The following is a 23,069-nucleotide window of genomic DNA, read 5'->3' as shown; positions in this document are numbered from 1 at the left end:
AACAGAATGGCATCCTGTCAATGTCATGGGAAAGGTCCCAATATCATTTCCATATACGACAAGTTTGTGGAATTATAATAAGTGATAGGGATCACTGGAAGCAGAAATAAAATCAGTTTAGGGAAAAAAGAACAAGGAAGTCAGTATGATATAGGAGTAAGAGTATTTAGGGGTCCATGAGAAGGCTCAGGAAACCCAAATTTTAGGGGGAAAGCACAAAATCTCTTTGGGCCTTTGTTTCTTTATTTACAAAATGAAATGGTTAGATAAAATAATTTTGAAGGTCCCTTTGCTAACTTTAAATTCTCTAAATTTGCTGTTTCAAAAATTGGGTATCAGGTTTTCAGTAATCTGTTTATGTTCTCTGAGCTGACAAAAGGGAGAAAGAGAAGTCAGTACACCAAATTTTTAAACAATTTAGAATGTTAGACACAAAAAGTCATTAAACTGAGCTGCTAAAGATTGCAGAGAATATTTAGTTATAGATAGAGAACTATTTATTTAAAGTTATAGACTTTAGTGATTGACTACTTCTCTGAATGGTAAAGTAATAATCATAGGATTTCACTACAAATTGATATTAATATTATTTAATATTTAATGGTCTAGAAGAGGAAGTATACAAAAAAACCTTCAGGTTTGAAGATAATAATATAAATTATATAATTTATATATATGTATATGTGTGTATATATACGCATATATGTATATGTGTGTATATATACACATATATGTATATATGTGTGTATATATACACACATATACATATACATATACATACATACATAAATTGGTAGCACTATACCAAAATTTCAAAAAGCTACATAAACATTTGGGCTTATTTATTTTTCTGTAAGTTTCAATATAAACCAATATAAAGTCCACAAAACAGTGTTAAAACAAAAAAATTTATAAGATGGCAGACTCTGCTAAATAAGTTAGAGTCAAAAAACTCTGAAACTCTATGAATCTGTTTAAACCAAACATTGATATCAGGAACCCAAATTCTGTACAAAGCATAACGGGACATGTAAATGTTAAACATAAGAGCAACTAAAGATGTTCAGGGTATAGAGAACCTTTTTGTATGAGAGAAAATTAAAACTAGAATTCCAGTCAGTAAAAACAGATGTTTAATATAGGATATAGTCAAAGTTTACAAATTGATCAACAGCAATTTATCAAGTATTACTTTGTGCCAACACCATGCTATATAGTGAGTATACAAATTAAAAGGTGAAACAAAAGAAATTATATTTTATTGGAGAGTAGTGGCAAGAGAAGGAAGCTTTGCTTTAAGGATTGCTAGGATAAAGACATTTTTATAAGAAGGCTGTGAACAGTGCAGAAATGGAATTTCTTAATAAGTCCTAGAATACTAGAACCAAAGAATCCAATAAAATCTGCAAGAGGTAATTTTGCAATAAGCAATAATTATTACTTTACACAGTGGAGACCCTTGGTATTATTGAATGTATAAGGTAAAGTTTTACATGTCCATATTCTCATACATTCTCATTACTCGTTACTTCATACTATGCCAATTGGCTTTGTCATGGCTATTCATCAAAACATCTTGTTATACTGGTTTGGGTGAAAACTATTGCTATCTGATGATTCCCAATATTGAAACAAATCTACATTACTATTATACAAGCAATTATGTGACACAATTCTACTACATGTCCTATCTTATTTAAGGGTTCTTTTGGGATTTCTTATTTTATAATAAGAATAGTTAAAAGCACCCTGAATTTAAAAGATCAGAGGATGCAGAATGAATGGATAGTAGCAGGTGTTACAGTTCCTCTTAATGCAAAAATCCAATCTTCCTCATCATGTTAAAAATTCTGTATTAACCTTAACTTATCCCTTTAAATAATAATTTTAAAATGAATAAATATAAATTATAGTAAAATTTTAGATACTATTAGTTCTATATTGAGTGAAAAGAGAAACTAAGGACTTCTCAGAATAATAATTGCGGTTAATTCAAGATGTAGCAGAGTCTGTTAATCATTAGGCTCTGGGAAGAAGAGCAAAGACTTGCTCTTCTAGCAGAAATACCTGAGATAACCTCCTGGACCTTTACTTAATGCTTAGAGAAGCTTGCTTAGAGAAGAATCTGACTATTTAATGGCCTGGAGATATTCAAGAGGTCTATAAACTGACTAATCTCTATTTGTTGACTGAGAAAACCCTAAGGTAAAACCAGGTCTCCTTAAACCATTTTAAATGACCATTAACTTTAGAAGCAGAACAAACTTTCTTTCTTTTGGAACAAGTCTTGCATAACCAAGACCCTAGTGTCATAAAAAATTCACCTAAGTTCCAGAGACAAAGGTCGGGTTTGCCAATGATTTTAGGAGAATTACCAGGAGTGGATGGGTGAATAGTTTGTAATTTTTTTTCTTTTCTCACTAACCATTTAAATCATCTCACAACCTTTGTGAAATTGACCTCCTACCTCTGGGACTTCAGTGAGAGGACCATCCATTTTCCCCAAGATCCTAATAAGACTTCTGTTCTTCACTTTGAGATATCTCTGAGTATTTTTGAATTGGGGTTTGCAGTTTTGGGGGCTCGTCTGAGATGAATGTTTGGTAACGGAATGATCCTTGCTTAGCTTTGGTGACCAAAAAAGTGCCTAGGCCTTTTGTCCCCAAGTCTCTGGGGTTTGACAACATTCTCATCCCTGCTAGACAAAGTCTGGAGGCAGAGAGATTCAGTAAAGAAAGAAGCAGAATGGAACCAGGTGTTCTGTATGTGTGAGTTTGCAGTCTGGAAAATCTACACATGTAACACAAGATAAGCCTTCAGGAGTCTGGGGGTCAGTTGGCTGAGTCAGGGGAGACCTGACAGATTAGCACTCACTAAATTAAGGTGTATGTGTGTATTGTCAGACTGCTAAGATCCCAAGGAAAAGAACTCACCCAAGCAGCTTTCAATTGACCACTGGTAAAGAGTGATCTTTACCAAAAAGATTGGAGCAGGAGTGTCCTCTCCAATCATGTGGAAAGCACAGTAGATGTCCCCAAGCCAGGAACCAGGTCAGGGAGTACTAGCCAATAATCCATTAGGGAATTGGCTGCACAATTGGGATAAATTGCCAAAGTACAAGAAGAAACAGAAAATGATAAAGTACTGCTGTTTTGTTTAAGTTGGGCAAGATTTGAACAGAGGAATAATTTGGCCAAAATATGTGTCCAATAATTGGACATGTCAACAACTAAATTTGTATGTTAATGGGTAAAGTCCCTTCAATCCAGAAGAATCAGCTTATGGAAGCCTCTGGCTTCCAGAGACAAAAGATCGGCTGTTATTAAGCCAGGCAAAAATAGGGCAATCTCCATTGATTAAACTAGAGAAACAAAGGGCAGAGGAGCCCACAAGAAACTAGTTATATAGACATTTGGAAAGATAATTAGAACAGCTAAGGAGAGAATTACTGAATATCTTAGCCATTCTCTTCACTTCAGAAGAAAGACCAGCTATTGAATATCTTAGCCATTCTCTTCACTTCAGAAGAAAGACCAGCTATTAGAAAGGCAGCTATGGAAAAGCAGGAGGACATCATCCCCTTGCAGAAAGAGTGATAGCTGCAGAATAAAAATATCTGCTAGTAAATATAGGATGGGATAATAACAATCAAGCATGCTGGCAGAATATGCAAGATTTAAGGGACTTAATTATTATTAGGACCACGAATTTCTTTCCTGAAAGACAGAATATTAATAAGGCCTTAGAGGTTAGACAGGAAAGGGATAAATCACCTTTCAGATTCCTTGAATGTCTCAATGAGGAGATTCAAAAATATTCAGGAATAAACTTAGAGGAAACAGCAAAAAAAAAAAAGTGTACTAAAGCAATATTTTGTTTCCAATTAATGGCCAGACATAAATAAGAAATTGCAGAAACTGGAAGAATGCATAATAAATAAGTCAATTGGGAAATTGGGAAATTTAGAAACAGGTATGTTTCTAAAAATTGTCCCAGAAGAAAAAAAAATTATTAGCAAATTTGCTCTCATGGAACTAGGGAGCAGAAAAGTTTAAAAGGGTTAAACTCAGGCAGGAAAATTTGTAATTCAATTTGTCTGCAACATTAATTAAGAATTTTGGGAACTTAGTTTATTTTAAAGAGGTAATATAATTCTGAAATTGTGAAAAATAATTTTACTACTGCCTTGCACATGCCAGGTTTATTCTGAGTATAAGATCTTAGAATTTGTTTGAATATTGAAATCTTCAAAAAAAAATTTAAGCTGTATTTGATTTGGTTCATTTTAACAACAGCTTGTTCAAAGTTCTGATAAATTGCCTAGAGAGGTCACATGCCTCTAATTAGATAAAGTATGTTACGTTCTGAAACATATATTGGATAATTTGCAAACATTATAAGTTATGCTTTAAATTTTGTCAGCTTTGCTGGACATGTGTGGGTTTTATGGAGTTAGTTAACTATTCACTGTATTGTGAATCTTAAAAGTTTTGAAGGGAAAGGAAAGGAAATGAGAAAGGGATTGTGAAGAAATGGGATAAGAAAGATTGATTTGTAGGAACAATTGACAGTTTGAATGATCCGAGGAAGGAATCAGTTGGAAAGAGAAAGAAGGAACTTGTTGGGAAGGGCAGTCACAGAGACAGAGATGGCATGTGTATTGGAAGGAGAAATGGAAGGAAAAAGCATGTTGAAAGAAAGGGAGGTAAGTCTTTTTAATGTTAATAAAAGGAACTTGCCATTTGCTTGGATAAAGAAAATACACTGACTGGCTAAGCCCTGAGAAGAATTTCACACAAAAAGGTTAACTGTGGAGTGGGGGAAGGGTGGCAGTGGAAAGGGCCTTGTTAGTGTTGCAGCTGCTTGTCCCTCTGCTGTAAAGAGCAAACTGTGATTTAAAGAGACAGCCCTACTTTTATTGTAGTAAGTTAATTGACTGAATATTTCTTTCTTTAAGTACATAATAGTTTCCTTGTTTAAGGAATATAGTCATAAACATGATCTATAATTTGGTAGAGTTATTTCTAAAAGTTTAATTAATGTTTTTAAAGAATCTTTCAGATTGTTTTATGTGGAATTAGGATATTCTGTATAAGTTTTAATTAAGTCATCATAAAATTGTATCATTCAAAGGGACACTGAGAATAATCATCTTTGTCTTTGTCTCTTTGAGAATGTTTCTGTTATGGATAATATGCAATTAGGAATTTTTCTATGTATGGGTATTTGAAAGTAAAATGATTTGTGTAATGTTCACTTATGAAACATCTACCTGGATATGTAAGATAATTGTGTGAATTTACTGTGACATTTTTTACTGTTATCAATATAAGGTCATGGTAAATACCTGTTTGATATTTATCTGAAACTTTGATTAATGAGATTTGTTATTGGAGGTAAAATTTCTTGGGCTTGTAGCTACTATTTTTGAGGGAGTTTTAAAGCTCCACCCTCTGACAGTTAGTGGGACAATTACCTGGAGTAAAACTGAGTCTGTACTAAAGGATCAGTTTGACTGCTTATATTATGTAATAGTTATGTCCCTGAATTTTTTCCTCCTATGACTGATCAGAACAAATGGTCAATAGAAATTATTAATGCTATTCAATTATGTTATACTTTGCCATTTCCAATCTGATTATATGTAATTGTTATATCCTAGATAATGTGGCAAATTAATATTTAGCCTGGTCATCTATCTGTTACTGGATATTTGTGTCTGTGGATACTCAGGTTTTTAAAGGTTTCTAAATAATAAGAGGACAATTAGCACAGTTGTCTGTGAGACCTAACTGCTGTTTTATTTATCAAGACTACAGCTGACAGCCATTTGCCTGTCCTTGTTTCTTCTTACATAGGAAGAAGCTGAGTTAAGTGCACAAATGACTGCAGACCACCTAGCTCACAGTGAATTGTCCATTTCAACTGGATTCCTTGGCTGAGAAAGTGCTTCAGAACTGCAGAAGACCTGACATTCGTGCAAAAGGGAGCCTTTGTACTGCTGTTAACTCTGGGGGCTGTCAGGGAGAAACTTGTCCTTGCCATAAATCCTTGCATTTTTCTAGTTCTATTTTGGTTTATTTCCTCCACATAGGGTTAGTCAAATTATAGTGCTAAGACCTTCCAGGTATCTAGGGGAAGGTAATTCAATGATTTGAATATTCAGAAGAAAGTGTGTGGAATGTTATGCCACAGATTCCTTTTATTGTTCTGTCTCAGTTTCCCTGAACTGTTCTGCCTCAATTCCTCTGGTTGCAACCCCCCTCCCCCCAATTAGGAATTAGTTCAGTCCTGGCTCCTAAGTCCTCCTAAATTATCAAGAATTTATGATAGCATCATTCCCCGCTAGAGTTTTTCTGTGTGGGTTTCCTGGTTACTGTCCCTAGTAACCTGTATATTAGTTCTACCTTTGTTTATTCTTTCTCTTTTGCTTATATTTAATGCTTGTATTTTTAATATACTTGTAAGAGATGCTTCTCCCAGAAGCCATAAAATTCCAGCCACTTGGTCAACCTGAAATCAACTGAGACCTGATTCTGCTGCTGTTGGCGCCACCTACAACTCACTCATCTCCCCTCTTCAGTCCAGACTCCACTGGAGAAGAGTCAGCTATTACTCCCCCCTCCCCTCTCTCCTCTTCCCCCTCCCCCTTCTGCCAGCAAGAAGAAGCTCCAGAAAATAAAGATTTTTGCCCCTTTTCTCAAAATGTCTTGGTCTGGACTGCTTGAGGTAGGAGCTGATGTGACAATGGACTTGAGGCCAATCTGTTCTCTGATGACTTTTTCTAAGACAAATGGTGGGAATTGCTGAAAGTTGGGGGTGGGGGTTGATTCCTGCTCATTGTTTTAAATTTGTGCGATTATGTTACAGAAATTCAAACAAAGATGAGAAGTCCTCATAGGTTAATAAAACTGGGGATTTAAGTAACTGGGAAACCGAGGACTTCTCAGAATAATAATTGTGGGAAATTCAAGACCCAGCAGTGTCTGTTAATCATTAGGCTCTGGGAAGAAGAGCAAAGACTTGCCCCTGACCTTTACTTAACTGTTTAGAAAAGAATCTGACTAACTTATTTAATGGCCTGGGGATATTCGAGAGGCCTATAAACTGGCTAATCTCTATTTGCTGACTGAGAAAAGCCTGAGGTAAAACCAAGTCTCCTTAAACCATTTAAAAGTGATTATTAACCTTAGAAGCTGAACAAACTTTTTTCTTTTGGAACAAGTCTTACATAACCAAGACCCTAGTGTCACAAAAAGCTCACCTAAATTCCAGAGACAAAGGTCGGGTTTGCCAATGATTTTAGAAGGATTAGCATTTTTTTTTTTTTTTCTTACTGACCATTTAAATCATCTTACAACTTTTGTGAGATTGACCTCCTCCCTCTGGGACTTCAGTGAGAGGACTATTTCTTATAGGATCCTAATAAAATTTCTTTTCTTCACTTTGAGATATCTCTGAGTACTTTTGAATTGGGTTTGCCATACCACACATATATTAATTTCATTTTTATGAATCCATGATATTCTGAAGTTTTTCCTCTTCAACTATGCAAATTTTTTTTTAGTGGGTGGCATTATTTTTTAAATGAAATTGTTACTGGGAGTTATTTTTTTTCATAAAAATTCAGCACTGTTTCCTTTACCATTTGCTACTTTCATCTCTTTGAATAGTAAACCTACTTTCAAGTTGGAACACTTTTGCTATGGTACCTACATATTTTTTACGTACTTTACAAGATGATAAGGAAAATTATTTATAATCCATAAATTATGACATAAACACTCATCACTGTAATCAAGAATATTTCAAACATCTGTTTTTTGCCCTTAACTCCTTTCTACTGAAGGCAAATGCTACTCATTTATGACTTAGGAAAAAGTCTTCAAGTGCTGCTGTGGTTCCCAAATTCTCATCCTTTGACCCAACCTGGTGATGAGCTGCTTAAATTCAAATAGGTTATTCTCCAGACTACATATTTATAGCACATCTCTGAACTAATTATTCAAGTTTTTTGACATTGGTAGGACCAGAGTTTATATTTTGCAGGACCTGTCTTTTGAGAATGTAGGCTCACTTCCATACCATAATAACGAACAGGATTTTAATGAAGGATTACCAATATTAGTAATAAAGATTTTCAAGATATGCTCTTTTAAATTATTCTTAAACAAAACAGTAAATTTTAAAAACAAATTTAACAATAAAGTGGTGTCCTCACAGTTCCAAGTGGCTCACAAATTTCTGCTCCTCTCATCCAAATAATTAACGATGACTTTCACATAACTATCATTTATTAGCTACAATTATCATTTATTTAGCTATCATATTTGTTATGGGCCAGAACTCTGAAACAAGGATTCTTACAAGGTGTTAAGTCAGTAGAATCAATGAGACAATGGTTATCTAGTGTTGCATGGTGCTTAATAGTTCTCTAGTTTAGTACATGTACTTAGTACTTAATATAGTTCTACAAGATTCACACCTACGATAATGTAATTATAAGAGAGCATATAAGCTGGGAGCCTCAGCCAGAGACAGAGCCAGAGAAGACTAGTGGACTGAAGGTGGAAGCTCAAGCCCTGGGATTCAGAGAGATTCACTTCATCTCACACTACAGTAGTGGCAGGCCTGGCCTCCTGCACTTCCCCAATTGAGACCAAGGCCTGTCAGAGCCAGAGACAGACTCAGAAAGACTCGGAGAGAGACTCAGAAGGGCCAGACACAGACTTGGAAGGGGCAGACCCATATAAGTTCACTTCATCTTAAAAACACCTGGGCTGGCCTCGACTAGCCTCCTACACTTCCCTGAGTGAGACCAAGGTAGCTCTGAAAGGCTCTCCAAAAAGCTGCCCAGTCATACAAGGAGACAATAAAGACTTCTGGGACTTTAATACCTGGCTATTCTTGTGGTGATTTCTGAAAACAAGGCTGCTTCAAGAACTCCAGAAAACATAACAAAGAACATCATACAAATTGATAAACCTTTTCCTTACAACTTGGCCTGACTTAATGCTATTTATTAAGTATTAAATTATAACGTACTGAAACATTTCAAACTGTATATTTTTCTTATCAAATAAAACTTAACTTTCACAAATACTCAATATCTACTTGCTAATCAGAAAGATAACCTGAGAAAAATATGCTCCATACTAATTTGCAGGTGTCTTTCCTTTGCCTTACTAGGTTAAAAGTTAAAAACAGGAGAACAAGCAGGAAGTGATATAAACATTACCATAACTGTTGAAGTCTAAACACTGCTGACTGAGAAAACTGACAAAGGTAACAAAATCATTACTGGTGCTGTTTTTAAATACAAAGGAAAATGAGAAAATATAAGAAAAGGAAACTTAAGAAAACAATCTAGAATGAACAAAATCAATAGCTAGAGTCAGGAAGTTATTAACCCTTTTTGAAGATAAATTGTTCATAATCCATAGATATCCTTACCAAATGCCTAGAGTCAGGCCTTGAGGCTTGCAATTGTTCAAATTCTTCTATTTTTGCTTGATCTACATCCTCCTTTAGTTCCCATGTACTATCTTCATATGGCAATGAGCACCATTTTACCAAATAGTAAATTACAGGCTATTAAAAAAATAATTTTAAAATTTTAATCAGTTAAAATGTAAAATTTTTTAAAAATTGTTAAAACAAAGAAATCTGAAAATACTTCAATAAAAATAAAATTTTATTTTTAGAACATGATTTTTAAAACAATTTTTATTTGGAAAGTTACATTTTTTGGCTTATTTTACTGAATACTTGCCTCACCAGTGTCCTTATCTTCACAAAAAGAAACTTCTAATACTCTATCAACTTCAACATAGTCAGGGTTAAAAGGTTCTTCTTCCATCTAAAATTCAAAAGTAATTTAGTTGTCAAATGGTGGGAATAAACTCAATGGCTGAGTGAAAGACTCACTAGCAGAATTATAACTTGTTTTATTTTAATTAGGTTAAAAATAATTGCATGTGGACCTTGGAAATAATATTAACCCATTATTTTACTGATAAGATAACTACCTATATATAAAGGTTAAGCCTTTGTTGCCTTCATTTAAATGTGGGATTACCAAAAATAAATCTTTTTTAAAAAAATCAATAAAAGTGCCTCTCACTGAGGTAATAAAATGCTGGCCAAAAAATTATTGGTGGGCAATCCTACCCACACTGAGCAGGATCCTGATATAATTCAACTATTATAATCTTTCAAAAGCTAATTGTTATGTTTGAATTCCTTTTCAATTAAAGAATTCCTTTGTTCAGAAACTTTGTAATATATGTTAAGGACCATGCTTATGTGAAGGGGCAAGTCAATTCTCTGAGTGCCTCCACAGCTGTGACTCATAATACTTGAAGGAGTTGCAAAGCAGCCTGCAGATGTTCCTTGTGGATTGGGAATGAAATAAATTGGAGGCAAGAGGGAAGAGGAAAGAGGTCATACAAGGCAACTGTCTCTCGGTCTCCTTGTATTATCATCATTCTCTCACATGAAGAGATCTATTCTACAGGTCTGAGTTAGACCTCCAGCCACTCAACAGATGGCTCCCATATCAAAACAAATATAATCACAGGAGATCTTTATGTAGTAATTTCATCATTGTTTTTTAAATAGTGGAAATTGCATATAACACCTACCCATATCTGTCTATATGCACCAAAAACAATTACAAATTATTTTTCTATACCCATTAATTTAGAAGGGACATTACTCCCTTCCTTCAATGAATTTTCAAAATTAATTTTGAAGAAAAACTTAGGTTTATCTTATATATAGTAGTTACATTCAAAAAGTAAGGCTGAGAAGGCCCAAGTATAATTTCTCAAAGTCTTGGCAAACAATACTGTAAACATTAGAGTTCAGCAAATGGAAATTTATAGAACTTTTTTTTGGGGGGGGGTTTATTACTTACATCTGCAAAAAAATGAGCTCGTTGTGCTTGTCTCAATTTGAATCTTTTGATTTTCTGTTGTATTCTTTTATCTTTTAAAAGTTGTTGTTCTGTGGCCCATTCACAGTGAAGATAGGAGCTGAAGTTGTTATAAAAATTATAATGTTATTATATCAAAGTAAGCCAATGTAGCCCCTTTTATAGGGGCACAATCCATTAACAGATACTAACTTTCAGCTTTGTAATTAGATGATCTGGCGTTTTGTTTTATGGCTACTGTCACATAAATAACTTCTGGACTAAAAATGTGCTGCTCATTATAACCTAAACAAGACTTAGCACATTAGTCAGTAGTCTGCTATATAGAAGCAGACTAATAAACAATACAGTGTTATCATTAAGATCTTTATTGTTAATTCTGTTGTTATTAAGAAAAAATGCTATTTTATAAAAATAAAACCATTTTAATTCCAGAATCATATAGTTATGTTTACAAATTTGGAAATAACAAAGAATGGAATTAAAAAAAAATCCAGAATAAATCAAATATATTTAACTTTCTATTTTTCCTTTAAATAAACAATTTGGAATTTTTTTGTCTTCCTCCTTGATCATTCATTCTTATATTCAATTAATCCATACAAGAAGTTAATATTCACTTATTAAAACAAGAATTATATGTTAAAAGAAATTATTCAGGCACCGTGAGTATTGATGCAAGCATAGAAAACAAATGTAAGCATCTCAAAAACAAGAACATAATCAACAAATTTATTTAATTTCCTTTAAGTGACTTTGGACCATGTGGTTCTACTTGATTTTTCAATTAGGTCAATGCAATAAAGTAAATAATAAAAACAGTATTGGTATTAAAATTTTAAAAAAACCAGTAAGATAAATGAGGGTGGTAATAACTTCCTAATGTTCTAAAGATTATACGTCTAAATCAGGATCTCCTTTCTTACTGTCTTAAACATATATAATACTTACTAATTCTTGTATTTTACAAAAAATTCTTCTGCATCAATCATCATTCCAGATGATATCTAAGAGGGAAAAAACCAATCATTATAATTCAGAAAGAACATAAAATGCACAATATAAAAAAGTAAAGTACTCACTTCTTTCTTTACTATTCTAGAAGAAAGTATTTTGTCCACAATTGCAGCATCTTCTTCACTTGGATTCTCCTAAGAAAAATGGGAAATTCCAATTTTATTCAACTTAATATTTATTATAAAGTTAGTATGTCCAAAATACTGTAGTAGGCATCTAGAACACAAATACAAAAATTAAATAAGACATACCCTTTGGTCTCAAGAAGCTTACAACTTAATGGGTAGATAAGTCTGTGTAAATAAATATGAAATAAAGTAGAATGTGTGTGGGGCAAGTAAGCTATATAGATACGCTACTCTAGAAAACTTTGAAGAGAAAACGATCACTTTTAGCTATGGCAGTTTAACAGAAGAAATGTGCTTCAGAGAGGAGATGACATCTAATCTGGACCTTAAAAATTGGAAGAACTTGAATCAGGGTAGAGATGAGAAGGAACAGAGATACCATATATGAACACAGAGGCAGAATTTTGTAGGACAAGATCAGCAACAGCTAATAGAGGAATTAAGGAAATAAAGCTGCAAAGGTAGAATGAAATCAAATTAAAATGAGCATTTAATGTTAGATGACCATGGAATTCAGAGAAAGGCAAGGTAGAAAGCCATAAACTAAAATTCTATGGAACAATTCAACCCAGAAGGGATGGGAAACTCGCAAAAATAAAATTCTAAAGGTATAAATGGAAACAATTTTAAAGAAAATTTAAAGAAATATAAAGAAAAGGGTGAGCAACAACATTCAGTGTGGATGCAAAAGGAATTCACCAACTGAAAAACACATATAGAAGAAAGCAAAGGTAGATAACTAAGGAAAACACAAAAAAGCTAAATGTGGCCTGATAATATAAAAATGATATTAATTGAAATAAAGCTTACAATGAACTGGGCTGGCAAGATATGTTAAAGATAATAAAAAAAGTTTTCTTAGTACATTGTGAGAAAGAGGAAGATTAAAGAAAGAACAAAATATGCTTTGGGTAGATGAGATAATGGCAATAGATGACAAAAAGAGAAAACATAACTGCTTCACTAAGTTTGTTTTTATTTCTGTCCAGAGAATTGGAAAGGAAGAATAAAAATTATTAACTGGGAGTTGAAATCCCAAGGTTATTAAGAACTGATATCAACAAGATAGAGCCAAGATGGAGGATAGAAGCCAGGATATTGCCTGAGCTTGCTCTCTAGTTTCCCTCAGAGTCAGCACTAGATCAAGCCTATGAATGGATTTTGGAGTGAAAGAACCCAGAAAAAAATTGGAATTAAATAAGCTTAAGCTATCTTGGAAGGACTTCAGGAAAAGTCTATATCACATGGACAGGGAGAAACACGGGAAATCTGGCAAGAAGGCCTTGACCAAAAGTATAGACAAGTAGCACTGGCCCCTCCATCTTGGCTCAGAGGGCCAGTGGTTCAGCAGACCAGCTATGAGACCTCCAAAAGGCAAATTGCAAGCCCCTGAACCCTGGCATAAGAGGCAGGATTAGGTCAGACCAATCCAATCCAGCACATCAGGAATACCAGCAGCACCACCAGCCCTAGAGTGAAGAACAGTGAGAGGCCACTGTCCCCATGAAAAAGCAGCTTTGGACAATCTCCCTGTGCCCTAAGAGCAGAGCTCAATTTTTTTTTTTTAATTTTTAAATTAATTTTATAATTATAACATTTTTGACAGTACAGATGCATAGGTAATTTTTTACATTATCCCTTGTACTCCCTTCTGTTCCAAATTTTTCCCCTCTTTCCCTCCACCGCCTCCCCTAGATGGCAGGCATTTCCATACATATTAAATTTCTTATAGTATATCCTAGGTACAATATATATGTACAGAACCGAATTTTATTGTTGTTGTTGCAAAGGAAGAATTGGATTCGGAAGGTAAAAATAACCTGAGGAGAAAAATAAAAAAATGCTCACAGTTCACACTCATTTCCCAGTGTTCCTTCTCTGGGTGTAGCTGATTCTGTCCATCATTAATCAATTGGAATTGGATTAGCTCTTCTCTATGTTGAAGATATCCACTTCCATCAGAATATATCCTCATATAGTATTGTTGTTGGAAGTATATAATGATCTCCTACTTCTGCTCATTTTACTCAGCAGTTCATGTAAGTCTCTCCAAGCCTCTCTGTATTCATCCTGTTGGTCATTTCTTACAGAACAATAATATTCCATAACATTCATATACTATAATTTACCCAACCATTCTCCAATTGATGGGCATCCATTCATTTTCCAGTTTCTAGCCACTACAAAAAGGGCTGCCACAAACATTTTGGCACATACAGGTCCCTTTCCCTTCTTTAGTATTTCCTTGGGATATAAGCCCAGTAGGAGCACTGCTGGGTCAAAGGGTATGCACATTTTGATAACTTTTGGGCATAATTCCAGATTGCTCTCTAGAATGGTTGGATTCTTTCACAACTCCACCAACAATGCATCAGTGTCCCAGTTTTCCCACATCCCCTCCAACATTCATCATTATTTGTTCCTGTCACCTTAGCCAATCTGACAGGTGTGTAGTGATATCTCAGAGTTGTTTTAATTTGCATTTCTCTGATCAATAGTGATTTGGAACACACTTTCATATGAGTGGAAATAGTTTCAATTTCATCATCTGAAAATTGTTCATATCCTTTGACCATTTATCAATTGGAGAATGGCTTAATTTCTTATAAATTACAGTCAATTCTCTGTGTATTTTGGAGATGAGGCCTTTATCAGAACCTTTAATTGTAAAAATGTTTTCCCAATTTGTTACTTCCCTTCTAATCTTGTTTGCATTAGTTTTGTTTGTACAAAAGCTTTTTAATTTGAAGTAATCAAAATCTTCTATTTTGTGATCAATAATGATCTCTAGTTCTCCTTTGGTCACAAATTCCTTCCTCCTCCACAAGTCTGAGAGGTAAACTATCTTATGATCTCGTTCTTTATGCCTAAATCATGGACCCATTTTGATCTTATCTTAGTATGTGGTGTTAAATGTGGGTCCATGCCTAGTTTCTGCCATAATAATTTCCAGTTTTCCCAGCAGTTTTTGTCAAATAATGAATTCTTATCCCAAAAGTTGGGATCTTTGGGTTTATCAAACACTACATTGCTATTTTTATTCACAATCTTGTCCTGTGAACCTAACTTATTCCACTGATCAGCTAATCTATTTCTTAGCCAATACCAAATGGTTTTGGTGACTGCTGCTTTATAATATAGTTCTAGATCAGGTACAGCTAGGCCACCTTCACTTGATTTTTTTTTTCCCATTACTTCCCTTGAAATTCTCGACCTTTTGTTCTTCCATATGAATTGTTATTTTTTCTAGATCATTAAAATAGTTTCTTAGGAGTCTGATTGGTATAGCACTAAATAAATAGATTAGTTTAGGGAGTATTGTCATCTTGATTATATTCACTAGGCCTATCCAAGAGCACTTAATGTCTTTCCAAATATTTAAATCTGACTTTAATTTTGTGGCAAGTGTTTGGTAATTTTGCTCATATAATTCCTGACTTTCCTTTGGTAGATGTATTCCCAAATATTTTATACTATCAACAGTTATTTTGAATGGAATTTCTCTTTGTATATCTTGCTGTTGGATTGTGTTGGTAATGTATAAAAATGTCGTGGATTTATTTTGTATCCTGCAACTTTGCTAAAGTTCTAAATTATTTCTAATAGCTTTTTCGCAGTCTTTGGGGTTCTCTAAGTATACCATCATATCATCTGCAAAGAGTAATAGTTTGATTTACTCATTACCTACTCTAATTCATAGAATCTCTTTCTCGGCTCTTATTGCCGAGGCTAGCGTTTCTAGTACAATATTGAATAGTAATGGTGATAGTGGGCAACCTTGTTTCACTCCTGATCTTACTGGGAAAGGTTCCAGTTTATCGCCATTACATATGATGTTTACTGGCGATTTTAAATATATGCTCATTATTTTAAGGAATAGTCCATTTATTCTTATATTCTCAAGTGCTTTAGTAGGAATGGATGTTGGATTTTTTCAAATGCTTTTTCTACATCTATTGAGATGATCATATGGTTTTTGTTAATTTGCTTATTGATAGAGTCAATTATGCTAATAGTTTTCCTAATATTGAACCAGCCCTGCATTCCTGGTATAAATCCCACTTGGTCATAGTGTATTATTCTGGGGATGATTTTCTGTCGTCTTTTTGCTAATATTTTATTTAAGATTTTAGCATCAACAAGAAAATGGTATTTACACACATGTATTGTATCTAGGTTATATTGTAACACATGTAAAATGTATGGGATTGCCTGTCATCGGGGGGAGGGAGTAGAGGGAGGGGAGGGGATAATTTGGAAAAATGAATACAAGGAATAATATTATTAAAAATATATAATTAAAAAAAAGATTTTAGCATCAATATTCATTAGCGAGATTGGTCTATAATTTTCTTTCTCTGTTTTCAGCCTACCTGGTTTAGGTATCAGTACCATGTCAGTGTCATAAAAGGAATTTGGTAGGATTCCTTCAATCCCTATTTTTTCAAATAGTTTATATAGCATTGGAGTTAGTTGTTCTTTAAATGTTTGGTAGAATTCACATGTAAATCCATCTGGTCCTGGGGATTTTTTCTTAGGGAGTTGTTTAATAGTGTCTTCTATTTCTTTTTCTGAAATGGGACTATTTAGACTATTTACTTCTTCCTCCGTTAATCTGGGCAAGCTATATTTTTGAAGGTATTCTTCCATTTCATTTATCAAATTTATTGGCATAAAGTTGGGCAAAGTAGCTCCTAACTATTGTTCTAATTTCCTCTTCATTAGTGGTGAGTTCTCCCTTTTCATTTTTAAGACTAACAATTTCCTTTTCCTCTTTCCTTTTTTAATCAGATTTACTAAGGGTTTGTCTATTTTGTTGGTTTTTTCATAGAACCAACTCTTAGTTTTATTAATTAATTCAATAGTTTTTTTTACTTTCAATTTTATTTTTTTCACCTTTTATTTTTAGAATTTGAAGTTTTGTGTTTGTCTGGGGGTTTTTAATTTGTTCCTTTTCTAGCAATTTTAGTTGTAAGCCCAACTCGACCTTCTCTTTCTCTTTTTTATGCAAGTAGGCCTCTAGAGATATAAAACTTCCCCTTATTACTGCTTTGGCTGTATCCCACACATTTTGGTATGATGTCTCATTATTGTCATTTTCTTGGGTGAAGTTATTAATTATGTCTATGATTTGCTATTTCACCCAATCATTCTTTAGTATGAGATTATTTAGTTTCCAATTATTTTTTGGTCTATTTTCCCCTAGCTTTTTATTGAATGTAATTTTCATTGCATTGTGGTCTGAAAAGGATGCATTTACTATTTCTGCCTTACTGCATTTGATTTTGAGGTTTTTATGTCCTAGTATATGATCAATTTTTGTATAATTCCATGAACTGCTGAGAAGAAAGTGTATTCCTTTCTGTCTCCATTTAGCTTTCGCCAAAGATCTATCACATCAAACTTTTCTAGTATTCTATTTACCTCTTTGACTCTTTCTTATTTATTTTGTGGTTTGATTTATCTAATTCTGAGAGTGCAAGGTTGAGATCTCCCACTATTATAGTTTTGCTGTCTATTTCTTTTTGCAGCTCTCTTAATTTCTCTTTTAAGAATTTAGATACTGCACCACTTGGTGCGTATATGTTTAATATTGATACTGCTTCATTATCTATGCTACCTTTTAGCAGGATATAATGCCCTTCCTTATCTCTTTTAATTAGATCAATTTTTGTTTTTGCTTGATCTGAGATGAAGATGGCTACCCCTGCTTTTTTGGCTTCACCTGAAGCATAGCAGATTCTGCTCCACCTTTTTAGTTTTATTCTGAATGTATCACCATGTTTCAGGTGTATTTCCTGTAAACAACATATAGAAGGATTCTGGCTTTTAATCCAGTCTGCTAACTGCTTCCTCTTTATGAGGTAGTTTACCTCATTCACATTTATGGTTAGAATGACTATTCTATATTGCTTGCCATCCTGTTAACCCCTGCTTATGCTTTTCTCCTTTCCTTCCTTCTTACCCCCTGCCCCCAGTATCAAACTTGTGAGCACCACTTGCTTTTCACAGCCCTCCCTTTTTAGTATCCTTTCCCCACCTTAAAGTTCCTCCCCCTATTTTACCCCTTTTCCTTACAATTTCTGTATTCACTTCCCCTTAGCTTACTCCTTCCCTCCCACTTTTCAATGAAGTGAAAGAAGTTTCACCATAAATCAAATATGTCTATTGATACACACAATGTTCATCCCCCTCCTTTCTTTCTCTCAGATATAATAGGTTACCTTTGCCTCTTCATGAGATGTAGTACCACCACTTTATCCTTTTTTATGATAGAATTTCCTTTCCACCTCTGGTTTCTAGGACAAATTATACATGTGTTCTTTACATATCTTTATGGCAGAAATATCGTTCTCAAGATTTCTTTTTATCTTTTTTAGAAATCTCGAGTTCTGTATTTGAAGATCAATCTTTTTGTGTAGATCTGGTTTTTTCATCAAGACTAGATGGAATTCATTTATTTCATTAAATGTCCATCTTCTTCCCTGGAAAATGATGCTCATTTTTGCTGGGTAAGTTATTCTTGGCTGCATACCAAGTTCCTTAGCCTTTCGGAATATCATATTCCAGGCCCTTAATTCCTTTAATGTGGACGCTGCTAGATCCTGGGTTATCCTTATTGTGGCTCCTCCATATCTGAATTGCTTTTTTTCTAGCAGCTTCCAATATTTTTTCCTTTGTCTGATGGTTCTTGAACTTGGCAACTATATTTCTTGGCGTTTTGATTTTAGGATCCCTTTCAGTAGGTGATCGATGAATTTTTTCAATGTCTATTTTACCCTCTGTTTCTAAAACGTTTGGGCAATTCTCTTTGATAATTTCCTGGAAAATAGTGTCCAGGCTCTTTTTTTCCTCACATTTTTCAGGGAATCTGATTATTCTCAAATTGTCTCTCCTGGATCTGTTTTCCAGGTCTGTTGTCTTTCCAATAAGGTCCTTGACATTCTTTTCAATTGTTTCGTTTTTCTGGTTTTGCTTAACTACTCCTTAGTTTCTCCTTGAATCATTAGACTTTTTCGAGTCTAATTTTCAATGATGTATTTTCTTCACTCACTTTTTTTATATCTTTTTGTAATTGTCCAATTGAGTTTTTATCTTCTATGGAATTTTTTTCCATTTCATCCATTTTATTTTTTAGAGAGCTGTTTTCTTTTTCCAACTCACTAATTTTATTTCTCAATGATTTGATCTCTTTATCCACTCTGGATGACTTCTCCAGAGTCTCTTTCCTTTTCCCATTTCTCTTCTAGCTCTCTTGTAAGAGCCTTTTTGACTTCCTCTATGAGAGTTTTGTGTATTGAGGAGCAGATCATATCCCCTTAGGGGATTCCTCTGGAGGTAATCTGCTTTTAGTCTCCTCAGGGTTTGAAGTCTGCTCTCTCTCCACACAGAAGCTGTCAATGGTTAGAGCCCTTTAAAATTTTTTATTCATTTTGTCAGGGTGGGAATCAAAGAAAACAAATTGACAAGAGAAACAATTGGTCTGTTTCTGGGGGGTGGCGGGGGGGGGGGGGAATGGGGCTGGATGGTGTTATCGAGCTTTCTCTACAGAATGCAGGAGACAGCAGCGATGCACTAGCAGGACAGCAGTGGCTGCGCTCTGAAGCTCTAAGAATGTGCTGAGTCACTCGGGGTGGGGGTGGGAGTGGCCAGGTCCCCAGAGATGCTAGTTTTTCTGGGTTTTATTCTTTACCTCTGGTGTTTACACCTTCTCTGCTGCTCCTGGCTTGCTGCCAAGACGGAATATCCACAGTGGGGTAAAGGTCGTTTTGCAGAAACGGAAGAGATCGTATCCCTAACCCCTCTGGTCTGAGCCGTGTAAGCTGCCTGCCTCGCTCTTGCTTCTGTCCTCAGTCTGCGCCCAGTTTGTTTGTACCCTCCCCCGAGCAAACACAGACCTTTTCTGGTGAATTTCAAGGATGTCTTCTGTTGGTGATTATTTGTGGGTTTCTTTTCCGATCAAGAATTAATTCTGAGGTTTGTCATGAAGTAAATTCTGAGAGAAAATGCGGAGCTCAAGCAGCTGTGTGCCTCCTCTCTGCCATCTTGGCCAGAAGTCCTCAACTTTTTTAAAACAAGCAAAAAAGCAAAAAGAACCTTGACTACAAAAAAGATGCTATAGTGACAGGGAAGAACAGAACACAAACCCAGAAGAATACAGCAGTAGCAAAATACCTAAGCATGAAACCTTAAAGAGGGATATGAACTAGGGGCAGCTAGGTGGTGCAGTGGATAGAGCACTAGCTCTGAAGTCAGGAGGACCCAAGTTCAAATATGGCCTCAGACACTTAACATTACCTAGCTGTGTGACCCTGGGCAAGTCACTTAACTCCAATTGCCTGGGGGTGGGGGAGAGGGATATGAACTACTCTCCAGCTCAAAAGGTTCTCCTAGAAGAGCTCAAAAAGGATTTTACAAATCATGGAAGAAAAATAGGAAAAAGAAATGAGAGCTATGCAGAAGAATTATGCAAGCTTGAGGGGGAAAGCTAACAAACTGCAAAAGGAAATAAAGAAATAGACTAAAGAAAACAACTGGGAAAAACAGATTTGGCAAAATTGGAAAAAAAATCCACTAAATAAGACAGATCCTTTAAAACTACAAATATAAAAGGAGATAAAAAAGCTAATCAAAGAAAATAATTCATTAAAAATTTGAATTGGAAAAATGGAAGTCAATGATTCAATGAAACATAAGAATCAGTTAAATAAAATATAAAATACCTCAGTGGAAAAACAACCAACTTAGAAAATAGATTCAGAATCTAAGAATTTTTGGACTACCTGAAAGCCATATTGTGAAAGAGAGAGAGACAGAGAGAGAGAGAGAGAGAGAGAGAGAGAGAGAGAGAGAGAGAGAGAGAGAAAGAGAAAGAGAAAGAGAAAGAGAAAGAGAGAGAGAGAGAGAGAGAGAGAGAGAGAGAGATCATCATGAAAAACTGCCCTGATGTCCTAGAACCAGAGGATAAAATTTTTAGTCACTAAAAGAATTCACCAATCATCTCCGAAAAGAGATTCAAAAATGAAATCTCCAGGGAATATTGTAAGTTCAATTCCAGAATCAAGATAAGGAGAAAATAATGTAAGCAGTCAGAAAGAAATAATTCAGATATTGAGGAGCCACAATCAGGATTACCCAGGACCTAACAGCTTTCACATTAAAAGATTGGAAGGCCTGGAAAATGATATTCCAAAAGGCAAAGAATCTTGGAGTACAACCAAGAATCAATTAAATTAGAAAAATTGAGATTTTTTTTCTGGGGAAACGATGGGCTTCAATGAAATTGGACATTTTCAATCATTTGTGAGGAAAATGATTTTTTTTTTTATGAACAGAAATTTTGGTTTTCAACTATAATATTCAAAAGAAACATGAAAGGTAAACAGGAAAGAAAAAATATTTTTAAAAAAGTTAAATTGTTTACATCCCTACACAGGAAGATGATACATGTAATTTTTGAGCATTGTATCTTTCAGAGCAGTTAGAAAGGTTATACACAGACAGAGGGTGTTGACTTTAATATAATGACATAATAGAAAAAAGTTTGTACTGGGAGAAGAGGCAAGAGAAGGTAAAATGGGGTAAACTACATCACATGAAGAGGCACAAAAGACCTATTACAATAGAGAGAAAGAAGGAAGAATGAGAATTGTTTGAACCTTAATCTCATCAGATTTGGTTCAAAGAGGAAATAACATACATACTTAGTTTGGTATAGAAAGGGAAAAAAAAAGAGGGAAGGCTGAAAAGAAGAGAAGTTAGAAGTAGAAGGGGAAAAGGGAGGACAGCTTGAGGAAGAAACAAAACACTAAGGAAGGGAGGGAGGAGGGAAAAAGTAAAAAAGGAGAGAGAAAATTATAAACAGGGAAAAATAGGGTGGAGGGAAACAGTTAGTGATCATAACTGTGAATAGGATGAACTCTCATAAAATGGAAGTAGATAGCAGAAGCTAGAACCCTACAATATGTGATTTACAAGAAACACAATTGGAGAGATACACACAGAATAAAAGAAAAAGGCTAAAATAGAATGTAGCTGAAGTAAAAACAGTAAACAGGGGCAGCTAGGTGGCACAGTGGATAGAGCACCAGCCTTGAATTCAGGAGGACCGGAGTTCAAATCTGGTCTCAGACACTTAACACTTCCTAGCTGTGTGCCCTTGGGCAAGTCACTTAACCCCAGCCTCAGGAAAAAAACAAAACAAAACAAAACAAAAAAACAGTAAACAGGTAGTGATCCTGATTTCAGACCAAGAAAAAGCAAAAATAGGTCTCATTAAAAGAGATAAAGAAACTACATCTTGCCAAAAAGCATTATAGATAATGGAGTAATTTCAATACTAAACAAGTGGCATAGCATCCAAATTCTTAGAGAAGTGAGTTGCAGAAAGAAATAAGATAGTAAAACTATACTAGTGGGGGATCTCAACCTACCTTACTCAGAAGTAGATAAGTCTAACCACAAAATAAATGAGAAAGAAGTTAAGAAGATGAATAGAATTTTAGAAAAGTTGAGAAAACTCTGGAGAAAATTAAATGGAAATAGGAAAATATCTTTTTTCTGAGTACATGGCACCTACACAAAAACTGACTATATGTTAGGGCCTAAAGGGCTCATAATCAAATCATAAATACTAAGTGCATTCTTTTCAAATCACTATGCAACAAAAATTACATGTAATATAGGGCCATGGGAAGACATTTAATTGAAAACTAGGATTTTTATTACTAATCTTACCAATGATCTCAACTGCCATATCTAAATTTTTTCAATCCCTATTCTTATTAAACTCTTAATCACCTTCTTGATATTTCCTTTTCTGTAGAATTTTACTAAACTGCTCTCTATTGGATCTCCTCCTACTTTCCTGACTCTCTCCCCTTCATCCTTTTCTAATTGTGAGTATCCCTCCAATTTTCTAACCTTATCTCTCTTCTTTTCATTCTCAGTATTATTTCACTTAATTATCAGCTAAATTCATGCAGTTG

At 34.6% G+C, this 23,069-nt stretch overlaps 1 protein-coding gene across 18 annotated transcripts in view; it reads right to left on the bottom strand.

The window, feature by feature from the left end:
- Nucleotides 1–23,069, bottom strand: part of CHD9 (chromodomain helicase DNA binding protein 9) — a 241,857-nt gene that overhangs the window by 74,885 nt on the left and 143,903 nt on the right. For all 18 annotated transcript variants that reach the window (XM_074293386.1, XM_074293394.1, XM_074293384.1 and 15 more), the window contains 5 exons: nt 12,019–12,087; nt 11,888–11,943; nt 10,919–11,036; nt 9,773–9,859; nt 9,454–9,591 (listed from right to left, as the gene is read on the bottom strand). In XM_074293386.1, the coding sequence (XP_074149487.1) occupies nt 9,454–9,591; nt 9,773–9,859; nt 10,919–11,036; nt 11,888–11,943; nt 12,019–12,087 (468 nt within the window). The remainder of the gene's footprint in view (nt 1–9,453; nt 9,592–9,772; nt 9,860–10,918; nt 11,037–11,887; nt 11,944–12,018; nt 12,088–23,069) is intronic.

This window comes from Sminthopsis crassicaudata, chromosome 2 (assembly GCF_048593235.1).
Source record: "Sminthopsis crassicaudata isolate SCR6 chromosome 2, ASM4859323v1, whole genome shotgun sequence".
NCBI lineage: Eukaryota > Metazoa > Chordata > Mammalia > Dasyuromorphia > Dasyuridae > Sminthopsis > Sminthopsis crassicaudata.
Note: the sequence above shows the minus strand (reverse complement) of the source record. Positions and strands in the feature narration are given on the sequence as shown.